The sequence below is a fragment of the Periophthalmus magnuspinnatus genome, chromosome 3 (genome assembly GCF_009829125.3).
Source record: "Periophthalmus magnuspinnatus isolate fPerMag1 chromosome 3, fPerMag1.2.pri, whole genome shotgun sequence".
In the NCBI taxonomy this organism is placed as follows: domain Eukaryota; kingdom Metazoa; phylum Chordata; class Actinopteri; order Gobiiformes; family Gobiidae; genus Periophthalmus; species Periophthalmus magnuspinnatus.
This window is the reverse complement of record NC_047128.1, coordinates 11188955-11203697: the sequence shown is the minus strand read 5'-3', so window position 1 is coordinate 11203697 and position 14743 is coordinate 11188955. Positions and strand designations below refer to the sequence as shown.

The 14743-nt window shown below is 39.7% G+C and overlaps 2 protein-coding genes across 2 annotated transcripts in view; one reads left to right on the top strand and one right to left on the bottom strand.

Moving 5' to 3' along the window:
* LOC117393778 (C-Jun-amino-terminal kinase-interacting protein 1-like) overlaps positions 1–2454 on the bottom strand; it is a 58741-nt gene extending 56287 nt beyond the window's left edge. Inside the window, 1 exon segment of the mRNA XM_055232563.1 lies at positions 2377–2454. Coding sequence (XP_055088538.1) covers positions 2377–2429 — 53 coding nt within the window. The 5' untranslated portion in view covers positions 2430–2454.
* Positions 2455–13608: 11154 nt separating this feature from the next.
* Positions 13609–14743, top strand: part of LOC117393777 (transient receptor potential cation channel subfamily M member 1-like) — an 8620-nt gene continuing 7485 nt past the window's right edge. Inside the window, exon 1 of the mRNA XM_033991787.2 lies at positions 13609–13743. The gene's annotated coding sequence lies outside the window, so the exon portion shown is untranslated. The remainder of the gene's footprint in view (positions 13744–14743) is intronic.

Sequence of the window (14743 nt, the reverse complement as noted above, 5' to 3'; positions counted from 1 at the left end):
CAGAAATGAACCTTTCCTGAATAGCTTTAGAATGATCTTGAACTGTATCAGAACAAATTATAAGACCACATAGACTATTACACACCCATGGACCACTGTGGAACCTACCTGGACCACTGAAGGATTACACAGATATAAGGCCACATGGATATATAAAAGAAAGCACTACAATTTAATGCTGAAAATCACATTATATTGTCTAAAGAATGGTTTGTTTTTATCATCGTGGCATCAGAATCAGTATTGAGTGCTGTTTACTGGCACCACCTAACCAAGTTACAGGTCATATCTGAGGAGATGTGACCCTGCTGAAAGTAAAAAAGACCTGTTAAAAAGACCCTTTTTCGAGGGATTGATGGATTTGGACTAATAATAACACATAATTGAATAATGCAAGACAAAGGCAAAAAAATAACATCCATATGGAGCCAGGCGGGTCTATGAAATCCCACGAGAACTGTGCTTGGTTGCTGTTTCTGTTTATCTGATACTTTGTCATGATCACAGACTGGCCTCATTTCCAAAAGATCATAAAATAAAACCACGTTGTTTCTCTCTCAGCTCCGCCCCACTCCTGTGTTTGGGGACGCTTGTTTTATTCCCATTTTTTTGTCGGATCAAACTCTGCAGCAGTCTCATCTATGGTTGTCAAGAGTATTGAAAATCAGATTCTAAAACTAGAATCGAAACTAGATACAGATTTGAACAGGTATCGATACTAAAAAAGTCACATTTAAAGGTCAGAAAAGAACCTTTCCTGTCTAAATAAAGAGTGTTTTTATTATCATCGTGTTTTTATAATCATAGTGGTATTTGAACCGGTTTTGAGTATCGAGTCTATGTATTTCAACACTAGTTTTCTCCTCCTGGTCTGATCTCATCCTGGCACCTACAGTTTGATGCTAACACTACCATTGGAACGAAGCCAGTAAACATCTAATCTAATAACTCCACATAACGGTGTAATAATCTGGATTATGTCATGTCGTCAGCACTTTAATCTCGTCATGTTTTTTACTTGATTTAGGCAGAAGTTGTATTTTTAGCAGGGTGTGTATTTGCAGGGCTGTGTTTGGTTATCAAAGTCTGAGGCATTATTTAAAAACATTACAGGTCAGATCTGTGGAGAGGCAACACAGCTTTTGCTTGTTATCAGGTCATACACACAGCCCACATGTACAGGCACATTTACGTAAAGTTTAATATTAGTTGAATGTTTAGAAGAGCTGAGCCATCAAAGAACCAGGCCTGTGTATTTCAACTGTATATTATCTGTATTATCTGCTCTACTCACTGTGTAGAAATCTGAACCTGAGCTTGTGCTGTAAGATGTCTCCACTTCTGCTCGGCACAGGAGATGAAGGGAGATGACATGTTTACATTGGTGGAAGAAGTGCTCAGTTTTGTTACCTGACTAAAAGAACAGATACAGGGGCAAAAAAACTCAAGTAAAAGTAAATATATCACATATAAAAACTGTAGTAAAAGCATTAAAGTACCTGTTTGAAAGTGGACTTAAAGAGTAAAAAGTAAAAGTATTTAACGCAGATTTTTAGGTCTAATAAAGCTTCAAATGTTGGGATTTTAGTAAAGGTTTGTGCTAAGTTTTGTTCAACAGAAACGACTGAGTAATTTTTTTTTTTCTCTAGCAGTTTTTTTATTTGTATATTTTAGTTAGCTTGAACTATAAACCCTCAGCCTTTTCAGCAAGTTCAAAAATGTAGTGGAGTAGAAAGTACAGATACCTGCTCTCAAATGTACTGGAGTAAAAGTAAAAAGTAGAGTAGATACCTAAATGCATACTTAAGCACAGCACTTCACTATTTGTAATTTGTTACGTTCCACTACTGCATATTTCAGGGCAAGTTTATCATTACAACAACGGCTTCAAAGTACAGCCAGCAAACCGACACAAGCATTATCACTGTAATATGTATTATTATCGTATATGGCACGTGCAAACAGACATCTGCATCATTACAGGAGCCTATCTGCACCAAAGAAATATGCTGCTTTCAGCCTGCGACACAAAACACGCCAAACGCACGAAGCGCGCTCGTAACACAGTAGTGAATGTGTGAATGAATGAAAAGCATCTTCTGTTTGAGTAATAGGACATCAGCCGCTACTGCTATGGCATTTGCACCACTCTGGCTCTAAAAACACTGCAAGGAAAACCCTCGCGGATCCCCGGAGAATCCATGCGCCCCGAGGAACAGACACGCCCAGCTCCACACCACAACACGCCGAAGAGGAGCATACTTGAGCCGGGGGAAGGCACACCGCATCCTTCCCCTGGACCTTTCCCCATCCTCCTCTGGCTCTGCCCCGTTCACACGCCACCCACCAGAGCCACGAGCCCCGCCGTGGTCTTACCTGAAGCCCCTCGGCGGAGTGCGCTTTCTCTGCTCCCGCTCTCTGTCCGCCATTGGCCCGAGTAAGCATCGATACCGACACCTGGGAGAGAGAGAGGTGGAGTGAGGGAGGAGAGGTAGAGAGATAGAAGTGAAGGAGAGAAAATGAACTGATATGAGGGGTGTTCAGGGGAAATAAGATATAAGATGTTTCTGGAGCTGTGCGTAATTTAGCCTGGTAGTGTACGACCTTTTGATTTACCGAATCCTGCAAAACATGTATAGGCCTAATGCCGAAATGCAGATAACATAACCCTAACCTATAAGTGGATGGATAGAGATAGTTTCTTATTTGTGAATGTATTATTATTATTATTATTATTATTATTATTATTATTATTATTATTATTATTATTATTATTATTATTATTATCCTGTGCGAACTCACTTGGAGCAAGTGAGATAGCCAAAAAAAAAACACCAAAACACTTAAACAACGGATCATCTGTGCTGTATGAAATAAATTAGGCCTGCATGAAATAAAATAAAAATATATAACATGTTAAGATTAAGTAAATAAATAGTCTTAAACCAATCGATAAAAACTGGTTTTATATAAGAAATGATTGAGAAGATGTAATGTCAGGGAATGTCCGGGAGAGGGAGACATTTTGTCACCGTTACTAAGGTTTATCTAGCGGACTCCTCTGGAAATAGCGATTTTCTTTAAAGAACCGTTCACTAATACTCTTCTGTATCATATGAGCTAAAGCTCGAGCTAAACACAGAGAACCACCAGATATTGATATTATAATTAAGTTGAATTGATTTATATAGCACCTTTCAAGACACCCAAAGCGCTTTATACTGCACTATTCATTTGTTCCATTCTCAGTGGTTAACTGCTATTGTAACCACAGCTGCCCTGGGGCAGACTGATGAAAGTGAGGCTGCCAATCTCTCCATCTGCCCCTCGGACCACCAGCAGCACTCTCTCTCTCTCACTCACACACACCACATTCAAGACAAAGTAGGTGAAGTGTTTTTCTAAGTACACAACAACAGTTTCAGTGAGAGCCACAGCCATCCCACTGTGGCACCTGGTATTCCCAGTGGTCTCCCATCCAAGTACTAACTAGGCCCAGTTTTGCTTAGCTTCAAGATCTGACAAGACTTTTCATTGATAAGCATGTATGGTATGTCCATGGCCATAGCTGCTTGACCTAGTGACAACAAGTTTAATGCCATATTGTGGAATATTACAATAAAAGCAAGCAGACAGACCTCCACCAGAAAATGAAATAGAGCATTTATGATGCTAATAACAATGACAGACTAGAGTGGACCCAGCCAAGACTAATGCTGTAATGACACACCACAACAAAACACTCACCATGTGCAGTATAAACATATCATTTTTGACTCAGGCTGATTCCAAACACAGACCTGTGTAATTTGGTGTAAGTGCCGCTGTGTGTAACCTGTAGTCTGTCACACAGATTAAATGCTCTAATCCCAGTCCAATGGGAATAAAACAGAGCAATATCAAAGAGAGGAGTTTAATTTGACTGAAACGCTCCACATACTGTCACTTTAGATTATTCAGATTTAAAAGCACCCTACTTCACACATTTAATCCTAGGTTCATTTTATATATGATTTATTTCATTGGTCCAGCTCTTAAAATGGTCCTGCATGATGAGAGTTGCATCATGGTTACATTTTCACAGGGATAACACATTAAACACACACTTAAACTAAAATAATGTACTTGGATGGTTAATAGGAAAACAGAGTAACATGAATAAAACATGAGCAAAACCTTTACTGTCCAACTCAGTCGTATTTCACTTTTGAAAAATATTGAAGTTGATATTAAATTCCTGTTTTAAGATTTGAGAATCTTACAGCTTGACACTGACCTGACACTGACCTGACATTGACGTGACACTGACCTGACTCTAACTTGACACTGACCAGACACTGACATGACACTGACCTGACACTCACCTGGCACTGAGGGATACATTACTGGTATTTTTAAAAATTGAATTTAATTGTATTTATTTGTTTATTTATTTATTTTTTAATTTTTTTATTAAAACTTACCATTTACCGTCTCCATAGGGAAATGTGTTCTCTGCATTTGAGCTGTTTGTCAGCCATCAAAAACAAAAAAGCCAGCATAAACTATTGTGAGAGTTGAGCTTGCCTTTGTGTCCTTAAGCAAGATACCTCACACACTGTTTATGTATAAAGGTACGACTGTCAAAGTTAAGGTATTCTTCACTGATCCCTTTTGATGGAAATTCTTTCCCTGCATTTGACCCACCCTTCAACCAGTGCCTCTGGGTTAAACCTGTCCGGAGCTGGAGGATTTCACCTATTTTGAATGTTTTGAGTTGATGAGGGAAACCGGGGTGCCCAAAGTGAACACACCCAGACACAGGGGGAACATGCAAACTCCACTCAGACTCACAGAGAACATGCAAACTCCACAAAGACACAGGAGAAACACGCAAACTTCACACAGACACAGGGAGAACATGCAAACTCCACCCAGACTCACAGAGAACATGCAAACTCCACAAAGACACAGGAGAAACATGCAAACTTCACACAGACACAGGGAGAACATGCAGACTCCACCCAGACTCACAGAGAACATGCAGACTCCACCCAGACTCACAGGGAACATGCAAACTCCACACAGACTCACAGAGAACATGCAAACTCCACACAGACACAGTGAGAACATGCAAACTCCACTTAGACACAGGGACAGAGAGAACATGCAAACTCCACACAGACACACAGAGAAAATGTAAACTCCACACAGGCACAATGAGAACATGCAAACTCCACACAGACACAGGGAAAACATGTAAACTTCACACAGACACTGGGAGAACATGTAAACTCCACACAGACACTGGGAGAACATGCAAATTCAACACAGACACAGGAGGAGCATGCAAGCTTCACACAGACACAAAGAGAACAAGCAGAATTCACACAGGAAGGACATGCAATCTCCACACATAACATAGAGACAACATGCAAGCTCGACACAGGGCGAGCCTGCAAACTCTGCAGAGAAATAAAAAAAGCTTGTAAACTGATGACTTATAATTAGGGTGAGTAATTAGGATGTTCTGAATGCATAAGGTAAGTGAGGAATAACTTTGGAGGACTGCAAACTGTTTAAAATAATAAACTATAAACTAGTTCTGTTTGTCACATTTTCAAGACAGTAAGACAGATGGAGTTCCTTTAATTGCCTGAAATAGACCCATCACTCGCTCAATGCCTCATGCCCCCGTCTGTCTGAGGTCGTAGTGTCAGTGTCTCTGTGACAATGCTTCTCTGCATCTGTGCTTTGGTCTAAAGTAGATTTACCTTCAATCACTCTTTATTAAATCTGCTCCATTAAAGAGCAGAGTCCAGTGCAGTCTGATAATCCCGATTACAACAGAGCTCCAGTCGCTACTGCTCATTCTAATGCAAGACCCCAGATCAGGACCAGACCAGACCCAGACCACACCAGAGCTGGAACAGGACCAGACCAGGACCAGGACTGGAACAAGGACCAGGACTAGACCACTGCCGGACCAGGGCAAGACCAGGGCAAGACCAGGACAAAAGCAGAGTCCAGTGCAGTCTGACAATTCCGATTACAAAAGAGCTCCAGCAGCTACTGCTCATTTTAATACAATACACCAGAATCAGGTCTAGACGAGGACCAGGCCAAACAAGGACCAAACCAGGACCAAACCCGGATAAGACCCAGACTAGAGGAGAGTCCTGTGCAGTCCACTAATCCTGATTACAACAGAGAGACAGAGGCAGTGTGTCACATCCAACACTGCTCATCCAAACATAGGACAAGGAACAAGGGCACTAGACTGGACCAGGAACCAGGACTAACATCAGAACCAGGACTAGACCAGGACTAGACCAGGACCAGACCAGGACCAGACTATGGCTTCGTTCAGGATGTGAGTCTGATCTGGGCTTGAGTCTCAGGTTTGAAGCATGGAGGCACGTGGTCTGATGGCTCGTGGAGGAACTGGGGGGTCAGTCAGACGAAACTCAGTCAAACGCAGCGCTTCATCTGCGTCACAGAAGGTACAGAATAAACTCTGGATTTATTTTGTTAAGTAAATTTGCACAAAAATAATGATCAAAATGCATTTATGCTACAGTGTAATCATTTGATCTATTATAATATACTTTAAAATACATGTTGCTAATAGCTAATGCGATATTGTTACTGTGTTCCAAATAGAGCAAAGGGAGTGTTCAAATGTGTTAAAATCATGTTTTTGTTTTTGCTCATTTATTTAAGTGGTTCACTGTCTGAAAAATGTAATATTGTTAATGGTGTTACACAATGACCTTTTTTGTTTTGCAATTCTAATATTTTTCAATCTAGGAAAATCATTTCCAGAAATGGTTTGCATTGTGATACTGATAAGGACAAATATAGACTCATAGGGTTGATTCATGATGTAATTTAAAGCTGCACTATGTAACTTTTCTGATGGGGATTCTGCCCATGATTGTCTCCGTGATAACGTTATTGTTAATGTTGGACTTTTCTATAGTGTATTTTCCAAAATCATTTATAGGGGCACTTATTGCTAAAAGAACTACAATGAAAAACATGTTCTTACTATGAGTGTTTTTGCCTTTACCGTGACCTGACCTGTAAAAGGCATTGTGCTTATCTCCATGGAGATAGATGATTTTGATTCAATACAGTGGAACAATAAGCAATAATATCTTATTGAGACACTCTTGACAAAAGGGAAAAGTTACATAGTGCATTTGGAGCTGCTGCTCCATAACAAGAGGAGCAGCTGAGAAAAGGCACCTGCTTGAGATTTTCCCTGTTGAGCTGAGACGTTTTAGTTGCAACCTGTTTGTACCCAAGTGAAAATGAACAGCGCACAGACGTGACCAGAAAGAAGAAAGAAAACGTGATATGGTCTCGAGATGCATAGGTCTATAAGGTTTATGTCTAATGTTAAAGCTAATGCTAATTTCTATTAAAATGCAAGATGTTACATCACAACAAAATGAAATTTGTTGTCAGGCATAGATTATTTCATACAGTGGTGTTATTTAAATATTTATTAGGCTCTGAATTAGTATTAGTGTTAGCACTGACACACAAAAATGTCCCTTTGTAAACACAGAAGAGTCCTTTGGTGAAATTTTCCTCACATTTGTAAAGTGCTTAACATGTTGTCAGTGACATCCACCCACAGCTCCCTGTCCACTGCCTGACTCTAACCCCCTAATTTAGTAATTTTAGAGCGACTCTGCTTAACCTCATAGACATTACATTAGAGCGGAAAAGGTCGATCTAAGTGTGCCTGATTGGAACTAGCCGGATACAGTTGTGCACAGAGGCAGTTGTGTTGAAGTTTGTGAGTTCAAAGGACTTTATTTTTTTACCATGAAAGACATTGGACACATTTCTGAGCTGAATGAGATAGAGGAAGTGTCTGGGGTGTTGGAAGTCTGTGTACTTCAACTCATTCTGTTTAAACAGTGCAAAGATGCGTCCCTGATGGATTCTCTCGCAGACTGCAGTAATTTCACTATTTCAGGTCTAGTGGACCCTAGGATTGTCATACACCCATGGACCACTATGGAACTTACCTGGACCACTGAGACATGGGTAAAGAGTGTTTTTATTATTACAGTGGTATTGGAATCGGTATTGAGTATCGAGCTTATTCCTTTGTATCGAAATCGTGTTTGAAAAGTTATCGTGAGAAGAGTGGGCGTACACGTGTTTCCGGTTGTAGTCTCACCGATGACTAAAATCCTGTAAGTGTTTTGTGAATGAAGTGCACGGGGAGCTGGATTCTGATTGGACGGTTGTGTTGTGAGTCATTGATAAGTGATTGGTGACAGTGTGAGTAGAGCTGGTCACGTTCATGTTTTTAATAAGATTTCATTCTATCAGCAGACCGGAGAGCTTAAAATCACTGCTCAACAAAACCATCTCATCAGGCATTTGCAGAACATTTGATCATGTTAAAGGCCCTAATATGGAGGCTCTTTGTGCCTTTTTCTGAAGACAATAAGAAATAATGCTTGAAGATCCATGGTCTTAAGTGGTTAGTCCTCATTTACATTTACTTTGATTACTTGATTAAAAAGTAGTTTTAGACAACATACTTCTACTGCTTGAGTAATATATTGTACAGTGTAACAGTACTCTTACTTGAGTAAAAGTTGTGGTTCCTCTTCGCACTGTGAGTAAGTCTAAAGTGGCTTGAGCTTTATGTTGGCAAGATGAAATGATCTGAACATTTGTGTTTCTTACAGCGCTTTCAGATATGATTAAAGGTGGAAGAGTAGCCAAAAATTGTATTCAAGAAAGTGTAACATTACTTCAAAATAATATTACTTAAGTACAAGTACAAAGTAGCGGCCCATGAAATTACTCAAGTAAGGGTAAAAATGTATTTGGGAAAAGTACTCCTCAAGTAAGAGTAAATGTTGGGACTTAACATCTAATTTATAATAAGACGACAAAACATGAAGTGTATCTATGTATTTTCAAACAGACACAAAGAGCTAAACTAAGAACACATCTGAAGGAGCTGCAAGAAACACAAATGTTCAAATAATTTCATATTGTCAATGTAAACCTCAGGTCACTTTAGACTTACTCACAGTGGGAAGAGGAACCCAAACTTTTACTCAAGTAAGAGTACTGTTACTTCAATAAAATATTACTCAAGTAGGGGTAAAAGTATGCTACTAGAAAATTACTCTGAAAAGTACAATTTCTTTAAAAAAAAGATACTCAAGTGAAAGTAAATGTAACTGAGTACTATATACCTCTGGATATGATTTTGTTTGTCTCATTTTTGTGTCAATCATTTGAAAACACCAGATTTTATGCCTTATTTAATATTTTGTCCTTCGAGTTACATTACTGTCAAAATATAAATCAGAGTTTAGACTTTTACTTGAATAATATTATTTTAAAGTACCAGTACTGTTACTTGAGTACTATTAAAAGTAAAAATAAATCTTACTCATTGGGGTATTACAGTGTACATTTGTGTTGCTGGGATCAGACTCTTAAAGTGAAAATACAAGTCATGTGACGTCCTGATGCCTTTAATGAGCAGCACAGTGCAACATGTGACTCAACCCCATAGGCTAAAGTGGCCAGGAAACAGGAGGTCTAAAAGAGGAGGGGGGATCAGACAAAGCAGAGGAGAAAGAGGAGAGGGTCAGATGGAGCAGAGGAGGCAGAGGAGAGGGTCAAAGCAGCAGGGGAGAGGGTCAGAAGAGCAGAGGAGAGAGGAGCAGAGGATGTAGAGGAGGGGGTCAGACAAAGCAGAGGAAAGGGTCAGAGGAGTAGAGGATACAGAGGAGAGGGTCAGATGGAGCGGAAGAGGCAGACAAGGTTCATTTTTTGAACAAAACTAAAGTATTTACTGGTTAAATCAGGATAGACCAGTTATTCTGAGTGACCAAAAGAAAGATAAATCTCTTTTATACTTGGACCAAGTTCTGTTGTTGTATCCTTGGGCAAGACATTTCACCCATGTTTTGGTGTCTGTGAGAGTGATTGGTGGTGCTCTGAGGGACCAACAGCAAAGACTGGTAGCTGTGGCTACATAGTGTCATCAGAGTAAAATTTCAAACTCAATTTCAATACTAAGGAATAGACTCAGTACTCAATACCAGTTCTGATACTGCAATGATAAAAACACTCATTGTTTAGACAATAGAATGTGATTTTCAACATTAAATTCCCATGTGGCCTTATATCTGTGTAATCTCTCAGTGGTCCAGGTAGGTTCCATAGTGGTCCATGGGCATATACTAGTCTATGTGTCTTATACTTGTTCTGATATAGTTGAAGATCATTCTAAAGTTAGGTTTCAGGAAAGGTTCATTTCTTGGCCATAAATGACATTCTTTTCAACAAACATACATTTCTCTCTAAAACAAGAAAGCAATGTTTATGTTGATAATAAACTATATATATAAACCTGTCTAAACTACAGTCACATGTGTGTGATATGGGGTTTTATTATGCACAGCACCCATTTACTTGTAATCGTGTTAATCTCATTTCACCACAGCCTTAAGCTCCATCTTGGCTCTGTCTTTGTTTATTGTTTCCTGCTTAGATCCAAAATGGCTGCTGCGATATTTTGTTTCTTTGCCCGGGGCAGATTCTGAGGCCCTGGGAGTGTACTCAAAGAGCCTTTTATTGCCCCTATGTGCATGTAATACTGAGTGTGTGTGTGTGTGTGTGTGTGTATAATATTGTGGATGTGCATTTATCACATTGCAGGGACTAAAATCCATACACACACTCCAATTCCTTAAAGTTACAATAGGGGTTAAGATTAGGGTTTAGGTTGTGTCTGAATTTTTCCCCCCTGTATTTGAGCAAAATGTGTCTTGCCCCAGAATAGATATATTGTATCTGCAGCTCGTGAAGTCAAAATAAGTCCACTGCACACTGTCTGCATGCCATTATAAAGCTTGTTCGAGTATCAGGAAGTGTGTGTTAGTATGCTAGTGGTTGTTAGCATAACTGTGACGGCAAAGCTCCACCCTGTCCTCTGAAAGTTGTGAAAAGCATTAATAAACTCATCATGGTGAACAATTAGGACGTTCTGAATGCATAAGGTAAGTGAGGAATAACTATGGACCATGGCAAAGTTTTTAAAATGAACTAGTTCTGTTTGTCATGTTTTTTAAGACAGTAAAAATCTAGTACCGTGCCTTTAAAGTTCGGCAAGCAGGGACTATGGTTAAGGTTAGGATCAGTCTCCAGGAAGTGAATGTAATATCCCCAAAAAGTATGGAAATGTGTGTGTGTGTGTGTGTGTGTGTAACAGTGTGCATTTGTAAAAGTGTGTGTGTTTTTGTAATAGTGTGCGTTGTTTGTGAGCTTGGTGCAGATGTTGTGCGTCTAAGTGAGTGTGACCTGCAGCTCATGGGACACAGAGCGCATGCATTATATTAGAGGCACAGAGGAGACACAGAGGCTAAGCTCAGGGTTTGGGGAAACTTAGCGGAAATAAACTGAGCTGTCCTATAAGAACCTTTCATATTGTCAGCAGGCCCTTTAAAGTGGACACTGGTCAAACACACTTTTTGAACTTGAAACTATTAATTTTTATCCTCATCAAAAACATCTACAGTTCCTTTAATGCCGTCCACTTTGACCTTTGTGAAATTAAGTCTGCTGACCAGGTTGTGAGCTGTGATATAAATATATTAAAAAAAAAAAAAAAAAAAAAGGAAAAAACTATTAGACTTATAGACACACTTAATTGCATCATATTTTATATTGAGTTATGTTTAATATTTTAAAACATATTTGCTTTTTAAAGGTCTGGGCAAAGTCTTTTTATGCACATTTCATTGATTGCTGTGTGAATAATGCAACAGTTCTTCTCTATATTACATAGCTGTTTTGTGCATAGGACGAGCAGAGAGCGGCCTGTGTGGTGTTTTGCCTCGGGTCCTGGTTCTCATTGTTTGGTTTGTTGATTACATAAGGGGGTTATATCCCACAATGCTTCTTAAACCTTTGGGGATTGAACATCAGCCAACTGCTTTGTGCCTCCATATCTCAAAACTGAATATTTAAATCCATTCATCCATTTTATTCCACTTATCCGGGCCGGGTTGAGGGGTCAGCAGTGTAAGCAGGGTGTTCCCAGGCCCACCAAGAGACCAAGTCCCTCCAGCGTGTCTTGTGTCTTCCCCGGGGCCTCTTCCCGGTGAGACATGAACCGTCTCCCCAGGGAAGCGTCGAGGAGGCATCCTGAATGAATGCCTGAGCCACCTCAGCTGGCTCCTCTCAACATGGAGGAGCAGCGGCTCTACTCCGAGCTCCTCCAGTGTGACTGAGCCCCTCACCCTATCTCTAAGGGAGCACCGGGCCACCGCATCCGCGAACTTGTCCTTTTGGTCATTCCAAAAGCTCATGACCATAGGTGAGGATAGAAACATAGATTGACCTGTAAATCCAGGGTTTCACTGCAACCATCCAACACAGCGACCTCATAACTTGCACCTTGCACTGATACACCTGTCAATCTCACGCTCCATCCTTCCCTCACTCGTGAGCAAGACCCTGAGATACTTGAACTTCTCCACTTGAGGCAAGGACTCACCACACACCCGGAGAGGGCACCACCAATATTTAAGTTCCACTTTCTAAAGCCAAGTACAGTATACAGTTTATGGTGTATGGTGAACTGAACAGTGTATAGTTTCCAATTGAATAGTTGGCATAGAGCTTAATGTTTTCCAATTTTTCTGACAGTTTAGACTTTCATTTAACAAAATAAAGGTGTAGTCAATTTCTTTTTTTATTTGTCTAATCATAACTATGGTGCAATTTAGGTGCAATTAATTTTTATGGTTGCTAGGTAACAGTTTTAGAAGTGTCTCCATGTAAGTCTCTGCTGTAAAATTCTAAACTTTACCCAAATTTAAAAAACTGAACAAAAAAACTATAACTATATTAACTTAAGGTTTGAATGTGCTTTATACAAACTCTGAGCTCCCTGATTGCACTTTGGAGCTTTTGTTCCTGATTAAACTTTCGAAGACAGAAGTTTTTGTAGTATTTATCAAAGCTGATTTGGTTGGAGCGGTGAAAGAGGCCAGGCGGTAGCAGCGATCATGGGACTGCTCTGGGATTAGAGACAGTCATGGGACCAACAAAGAGGCCTGAGCTCACATGCTAATCATATGAACAACACAAACGCATAAAGGCTACCCCAAAGCACCAACAGCCATCACACAGCAGCAGACAGGAGCAAGACCAGGGACCGGACCAGAGACCAGACCAGAGACAAGACCAGAGTCCAGGGAACAGAGACTAGACAGGGACCAGGGACCATATCAGGGACCAAACCAGAGACCAGACCAAACAGGAGCAAAGGACTAGAGCAGAGGACAAGAGCAGACAGGGGCAGAAGACAGAAGCAGGGACCAAACCAGAGAGGACCAGACCAGGAAATGAGCAGACAGAAGCAGAGGACTGGAGCAGAGGATGGAACCAGGGATCAGACCAGGACCAGGAACCAGACCAGGAACCAGACAGGGCAGGAGCAGAAGACAAGGGCAGAGAACAGGCATGGAGGAGGAATAAGACTAGGGACCAGACCAGATAAGAGCGGAAGACCAGACTAGGAATAGCCCAGAGAGCAGACCAGGAATCAATTCAGACAGGAGCAGAAGAGAAGACCAGGGACCAAACCAGGGACCAGACAGGAGCAGCAGACAGGAGCAAAGGATGGGACCAAGGACCAGACCAGGAACCAGAGACCAGAACTTCAAAATCTAACAAGCAAGAAGATATGGCTTTGTACAGGTTTGTTTAATGAAAAATATTTAAAATTATGGTGCAAATGAATTCAAAACTTAAAATGCTTCTTTATTTGCAGCGTTAGTTTTTATTTTTACCTTGAAGAAAGGAAACCAAACTGTTTCTTTAAATCAAAATGACCCATTATCTTTGTAAATACATTTAGATTAGCATTATATATTAAATGTAGCATAATATTTAAATTGTACATTGATGGAAGAATACTCTGAAAATGCATGTAATTACTGAATACTGAATACCTGCAGTAAAAGATATTTTGTAATGTATTCTGATATATAGGCCAATCAGAGCACTGTGTTCTGAATACTCAGAGTACTTTTAAACAAGGTAGAATTTAAATGAAATGAAATGCAACATAGGATTAAAAACAGCTTTATGTTTGTTACGCTGTTTGTTCTGCATTTATTCATCACTGATTAGACCTGCCTCTCCACAAGAGCAGGGTTTTATATTTTTCTCAATAATATTGTGCAGTTTGAAGCCTAAATTGTGTGATCAAGTACTGCAATGTATTTCTTTGATTTTAGAAAGGTAATTGTATTCTGATTACCACCAAATGAAAAAGTATTTTGAGTAACTGTACCAGGATATAGTTACTCAAAATAAGTACAGGTATTCTGAATACATATCACAGTGCATGTATTCAATTACTTCCCACTGAAGTCGTAAATATGATCAAATGTTTCACAGGTTTATCCAGCTAGATCCCTGTAGACACTGAAACAAAGGCTTCACTGAGGCTTCATATCACATGGTATTCACAAGGTCATGGAAGCAGAATATATGGCAGCAAGTATTTGACTTACAAATGTTTATTTTTTTATTTTATTTTATTTTATATTACATTTTAAAGAACTAAGTCTAAAGAAATTTCAAAAAACTAAACAAAATCCAAAGAAACAAACAAAAAACAAAAACAAAAAAATGAACAAATTTTTGTTTAACATTTTCATAACATGCTCTTAATGTTAGCGATTTCCAGTGT